This window comes from Hylaeus volcanicus, chromosome 9 (genome assembly GCF_026283585.1).
Source record: "Hylaeus volcanicus isolate JK05 chromosome 9, UHH_iyHylVolc1.0_haploid, whole genome shotgun sequence".
Taxonomy (NCBI): Eukaryota; Metazoa; Arthropoda; class Insecta; order Hymenoptera; family Colletidae; genus Hylaeus; species Hylaeus volcanicus.
Window position 1 is genome coordinate 661,751 of NC_071984.1, and position 6,678 is coordinate 668,428.

The 6,678-nt window shown below is 34.2% G+C and overlaps 1 protein-coding gene across 1 annotated transcript in view; it reads right to left on the reverse strand.

Moving 5' to 3' along the window:
* LOC128881952 (uncharacterized) overlaps positions 1–6,678 on the reverse strand; it is a 164,891-nt gene that overhangs the window by 48,172 nt on the left and 110,041 nt on the right. Inside the window, exon 27 of the mRNA XM_054133425.1 lies at positions 3,639–3,698. Coding sequence (XP_053989400.1) covers positions 3,639–3,698 — 60 coding nt within the window. The remainder of the gene's footprint in view (positions 1–3,638; positions 3,699–6,678) is intronic.

Below are 6,678 nucleotides of genomic sequence, written 5' to 3' on the forward strand. Positions count from 1 at the left end.
TGATTGGTCGGGGTTTTCTGTTAATATCTCCTTAACGAAGCCTCGGACAACATTTTCGCTAAGAAAAAAGTTGTTTCAAATCACCTCCACTCTGTATATACAGGGTGTCCCAAAAATATTGCAACACCTTGAAAGAGGTGGTGCAGGAGGTGATTTGAAACAACTTCTTCCTTAGCGAAAATGTTGTCCGAGGCTTCGTTGAGGAGATATTAATGAAAAATGCCGGACCAATCAGAGAGCGAGTATGCCGGCGGAACGCCCACGGTAGGCGTGGGCTACGCGCTAGGCGACCACCCTCCGCCGGCATCCTCGCGCTCTGATTGGTGCGGGGTTTTCTGTTAATATCTCCTTAACAAAGCCTCGAAGGACAATTTCGCTAAGGAAAAAGTTGTTTCAAATCACCTCCCGAATCACCCCATTCAAGGACCTCCAACATTTTTGGGACACCCTGTATATGTATTCACATTATATCTCATTAAATATTCTTGTTCCAACATACGTTGTGTTATAATCCTGTCAATAATTAAAGGTACACCTATGGGAACAAACATTTTTCATACTGTATATCTAAAAATTCTTCCTGCACCAGAACAATGTGATGTTTCATTTAAATATTATAAAAGACACCATTGTATACTCCACTGACATTTTGCATCAGGTACGTTGATATCGTACACAATTGGATGTTAACATAATTTGCATTGACCTTCCACTGTTTGGAAAGTCAGAATAAAATTTATCCCCATATTAGTCACATCATCGATGATATTATAATTTACTATTAAGTAATTAAATGTATATTATTTATCTATTCTCACTGCCAAAAGTACTATCAATTTATTTTGTAAAAGTTCAAATAGTATCATTATCTTCTCCAAAGTATATAATAAAAAAAAGAAGAATTTCATTTAGTAATTAAAATGTAAGCTTCCACTATACTCGAATATAGCTAATTTTTGTTTCCACTTTTGCGCAAGCTTCGCTGACTTAGCAATCATTGCATGCTTCTAAATTCGCGAATAATTTTTCTATATCACTCGATAGATTCCTAAATTATATTCTAACTGTTTCATTAACCCTTCGCGTACGTCTTACCAATCACTAATATTTCTATACGAAATACTACATGCCACTTTCTTATATGTTTCACTTTTTTTTTCTTTTTTTCATAATACTGTTCATGCTCAATTCGTTGCAAAACAATTGCACGCTACTTCTAAGTGCAAATGATTGCATCGCATGTCATGCATAACCAGCAGATTTCATGCTCTGTTTCGTTCGAGCGGAGTATCTTCCGGAAAAATAATTCGAATCGTGTCAAACCAACAAAAAAGCGAACGGCCGGTTAAGCTACATACGGCAGCCTGCTGAAAACGTCTTCGAAAATTTCGGAAGGATGAAGCCGTCTTACAATTAAGAATATATTAATGATTATGAATAAATGAATGATTATGAAATAAATCAGGCGCATAAAGAAGTCCCAAAGTGCCTCTGAACCGGCCAAACTTTAACTGTGTACTTTACCTTCCTTTAAATTTTATTTTATTAGTCATAAAAGGAATTAATTCTGTATTAATCGCATTAATTGATACATGAATTAATACTGAAATTCCATGTCCATGAAACTTGAGTGAAAGACAGTACAACACACAGTATCTAAAATTTTATAGTACAAGGTTAATGGTGCTATTGAAAGTACGCTGAACAAACTTTCGTTTTTGAATGTTTTCTTTTTAATTATACAAAATTAATATTGTAAGGTTTGAATAGATCGTGGAATATCTGTAATTTATAATTAGTTGTAAATAAATTTGATGTATTTTACATATGTTATTGTGATAAATACTTTTGTTATGTACGTGTTACTTATACAGGGTGTCCCAAAAATGTTAGAGGTCCTTGAAAAGGGAGGTTCGGGGGGTGATTTGAAACAATTTTTTCCTTAGCGAAAATGCTGTCCGAGGCTTCGTTGAGGAGATATTAACAAAAAATGCCGGACCAATCAGAGCGCAAGGGCGGTCGCCTAGCGCATAGCCTACGCCTACCGCGAGCGCTCCGCCGGGATACTCGCGCTCTGATTGGCCCGGGGTTTTCTGTTAATATCTCCTTAACGAAGCCTCGGACAACAATTTCGCTAAGGAAAAAGTTGTTTCAAATCACCCCCCGAACCATCCCTTTCAAGGACTTCCAACATTTTTGGGACACCCTGTACATTTAAGAGTTAGATGTAATGTACAAATATTAAATGTGATATTATGTAATATATATATAATTAAAGAATATATAGATATATACATATACAGGGTGTCCCACGCAACTGGAACAGGCTGAATTGATTTGTTTGCTCTAATAGAATATTATACTATACAAACTAAAGAAACTTTTATTCATAAATCGATTTTAACATATAAATATGCTGTCTTGCTTTTTTATGATATGCAGGGTGTCCAAAAAATGTTGGATGTCGTTGAAAGGGGAGGTTCGGGAGGTGATTTGAAACAATTTTTCCCTTACCGAAAATGCTGTCTGAGGCTTCGTTAAGGAGATATTAACAGGAAACCCCGGACCAATCAGAGCGCGAGTATCCCGGTGGAGCGCTCGCGGTAGGCGTGGGGTACGCGCTAGGCGACCGCCCTCCGCCATCATACTCGCTCTCTGATTGGTCCCGGGTTTTCTATTAATATCTCCTTAACGAGGCCTCGGACAGCATTTTCGCAAAGGAAAAAGTTGTTTCAAATCACCACCCGAACCTCCCCTTTCAACGACATCCAACATTTTTTGGACACCCTGTATGTATGTGTTAATCACGAAAACAGTATTAAATTATCCCACCTGTAGCACAAAATTAAATATCATGACTTGAATATAAGAAACAGATTACTGATATGATATGAAAAAGGACTTAGGAAATGACAAAACACAAAACTCAATACAAAATTTGGGAAAAAATAAGGCTTGTAATTAAAAAGAATGTTACTATTGGATATCAAATATTCTCAGTTTTTCCTCTATATAAATATTGAATGATTCATTTTTATTTTAAAAAAAATTACTAATTGTACAAATGTTACTAATTGTTACTATTATAGAAAAATGTTACTATTGGATATCGAATATTCCCAGCCTTTCCTCTATGAATTACTTTTTTGAATGCTATATAAATATTGAATAGTTCATTTTTATTTTGCAAGCAAAAATAAAATTCATGGGAAAATATGGGTAAAAAGTGTCTTGGGATTATGACAACCCTTATCAGAGCTCCAGTGTGGGGCCACCCTTGCACTTAGCGCGTTGCTATGCAATGCTACCAGCGTTATACCACCAAACAATAATATCATCTTTATCTCCTTATCATTTTTATAAAAACAAAGTAATTCGCGAAAAATATTCATTTCTCTGAATTTTAATTCTGCAAAATTAAATTAAAATTCACAGAAATTTTAATTCTGCAAAAATTCAGATTTGTCAGCGTGTATCGATTGTTTCACTTCTTAGAAAAGAAACATCCACAAACCTGTACGATATATGTATATTTCTCAATATAATCAGTAAAGTAAACAGATAAAGTTAGACCAAATTGTTCAACCACTCTGGAAAAATGAATAGAAATAAAAAAAATGATTTGCTTATAGCGTTACCTTGACAGTCGTCTCTGTAGTGTTGGCATTTTGGCGGCGGCGGAGGCGCGTTCGTATACTCTATTGGTCGAGCCGAAAAAAAAAGGAAAATAATAATTAGCCGCACTACAATAAACTGTGGAAACAATAACACTCGGCGTGAAGGATCACTGTAAACATTCGACGAACTTGCCGGTTAATGGACACACACTCTGTTCTTCGGCATCGATCGATATTGGTGTCTCCGGGATGAATCACTTTTTCAATATATTAAAAAAAAAAAGAAATAAATAAATAGAAAAATTGTTGAACGACGTAATTGTGTTTCGAAGGAATGGTAACAAAAATTTGTGGTTGGAAAAAGGAGTTTATCACTCTTCCAGTTTCTGTGTCGCAATTTGGAAGAGTTCTATTAATTTTTTTATTATTATTTTTTTATTAATACATATCGCGTGACAACGACAATCACGACACGATGATATCTCTAAAATGTTACGAGCTGTTAATTTCTTAGAACTGTAAATAATAATTTTTAAAGAAAATTCCGTGAGATGCGAGTAAATAAAAATTGTGAAAGGAACTTGGTATTTGTTTATTAGCATTGAAGGAATACACGATGAAATGAATAAATGATATGAACTTTTTCGTTCAAAAAATTGATAGGAAGTAACATGAAAGTTTTAATTTCCACTTTTATTCGCAATTTATTCCATGTTACATTCGTAAATGATTCTGGTTATAGTTCAAAGTATTGCTATTAACATGCTTAAGTTTAATGTATTCATAAAGGAACGGTACAATAAATGTCTTCATATGTTGTAAGTAAAAAATATTTAACTGCCATGGAAAGCTGTATTGTTTATCGCTTTTAAAAATAACTCGTAACATTTTAGATACCAAGATCACAAACCAACGAGAAGAAATTCTCCTTGTCTAACCTTAAGGTATTAAAACGCAACGAGCAAAGGTGTAGACACATAATCGTATGCTACCTTGTTTCTGTTTATTTTCAAAGTAAATAGCAAGAATTCTCTTAGTGCGCAATTTAATTAAAAGGATACCGTGCTTATCAAAAAAGAGGTTTTTGGTCTAATAAAAAGGATTATACAGTAAAGTCTCCATAAATGCACTGAAACCATCCCCACCACTGGGTGGTATACCCCTTGGGGGGAAGAGGAGTTGGTTTCGAGTATGTCAGTTTCACCTAAATAATTTGTAATTTATGATGTTTCCATAAATGCACTGAAACGATCACCACCACTGGGGAGTATACCTTTTGTGGGGAAGAGGAGTTGGTTTCGAATATGTCAGTTTCACCTAAATAATTTGTAATTTACGATGTTTCCATAAATGCACTGAAACCATCACCACCACTGGGAGGTTATACCCCTTGGGGGGAAGAGGAGTTGGTTTCGAATATGTCAGTTTCACCTAAATAATCTGTAATTTATGATAAGTTCCTAGTTCACGAATAATAGAATATTATATTTCTTATATTGTTTAATTCATATCGAATCTTAACATTTTTCATTGAAGAAAATAGAAAGTAGTTTGTTCGTACTGTCTACAGTAAAGTCTCCATAAATGCACAAACTCGGGACTGATCTAGTGCATTTATGGTAGACTTCGTATATTCTCTGATTGTTGCCGACGAGCTTCGAACGTAGAAAAGGACAGCGAATAAAGAAGAGGACGGAGCGAAAACACCAAGGTATATCGTTGAGACAATGTAATCCAATGGTGAAACTTTTTCATTATTAACTATTTTGTTGTACAACTTTAATCATCGTATTCCTGACATTTTTCTGATTAAAATGAGACCAAACACGATATAAATCGGACGATATGTACCATTCATCTTTTTTTAGTTAGTACTCTACGATAAATGATACATAATAAGTTGTTACAAATAAATATGTTGCGAATTACGTCGTGTTTGATCTCATTTTAATTAGAAAAATATCAGGAATATGATGGTAAAAGTTTTACAACAACAAAATTATTAATAAAAAAAGTTTCACCGTTGGATTAAATTGTCTCACGGGGTAATCCGTTCCCAGATCATGTTTACACTACTCGGATATCGAACTCTGTGACCCCTCAAAAGGTAGGTATACCCTTAAGTGGTGGGGATGGTTTCTGTGCATTTATGGTAGAGATATTTCTGCATTTATGGAGACTTTGCTATAGACAGTATAAACCAACTATTTTCTTGAATGGAAAATGTTTTCACTCCGTCCTCTTCTTAGATCGCTGTCCTCTACGTTCGAAGCTCGTCAGAAACCAACAGAGAATATACGAAGTCTACCATAAATGCACTAGATCAGTCCCGAGTTTGTGTATTTATGGAAACTTTACTGTAGACAGTACGAACAAACTACTTTCTATTTTCTTCGATAGAAAATGTTAAGATTCGATAAGAATTAGATAATATAAAAAATATAATATTCTATTATTCGTGAACTAGGAACTTATCATAAATTACAAATTATTTAGGTGAAACTGACATACTCGAAACCATGTGTTTCTGGTAGTGCACCTGTGACAATTAAAAAAAAAATACATAGCTCTACTAATTATTACAAATATGGGTATGTATAAATACATTATTGTTTTTCACAGCAACACAAATATATCTTTAACGATAAACCCATAAAATAAATAAATTTTCTTTCAACAAGCACAGGTATATGTTTAATCAAAACGCAGCGTCGGAGAATTCTTCTAAACTTCTTAAGAAATAATAAAAAAATTGAAGGTGGATTATCGCATATGTACTTACAGCCCTGCTCGTCATTGTATAATACATACAGTGTCTCATAGTAAACATCGGCTGCATGGTAATTCAATTCTTGAAGTAAGATATTTGCAAATTTTTCTCACTTACTGAATAAATGAAAATGAAATCGTTAATATGTAAAAAAATAAGGACGAGAGTCTTTTAAATATCTCTTATTTATGATCGTAACCTTCGAATCTGGCATCCGAATTCAAAAATTCAAAATGGGCGGATTCAATATGGCCGACATGTATATCGAAAAGTTATTAGATTTTCATGAAA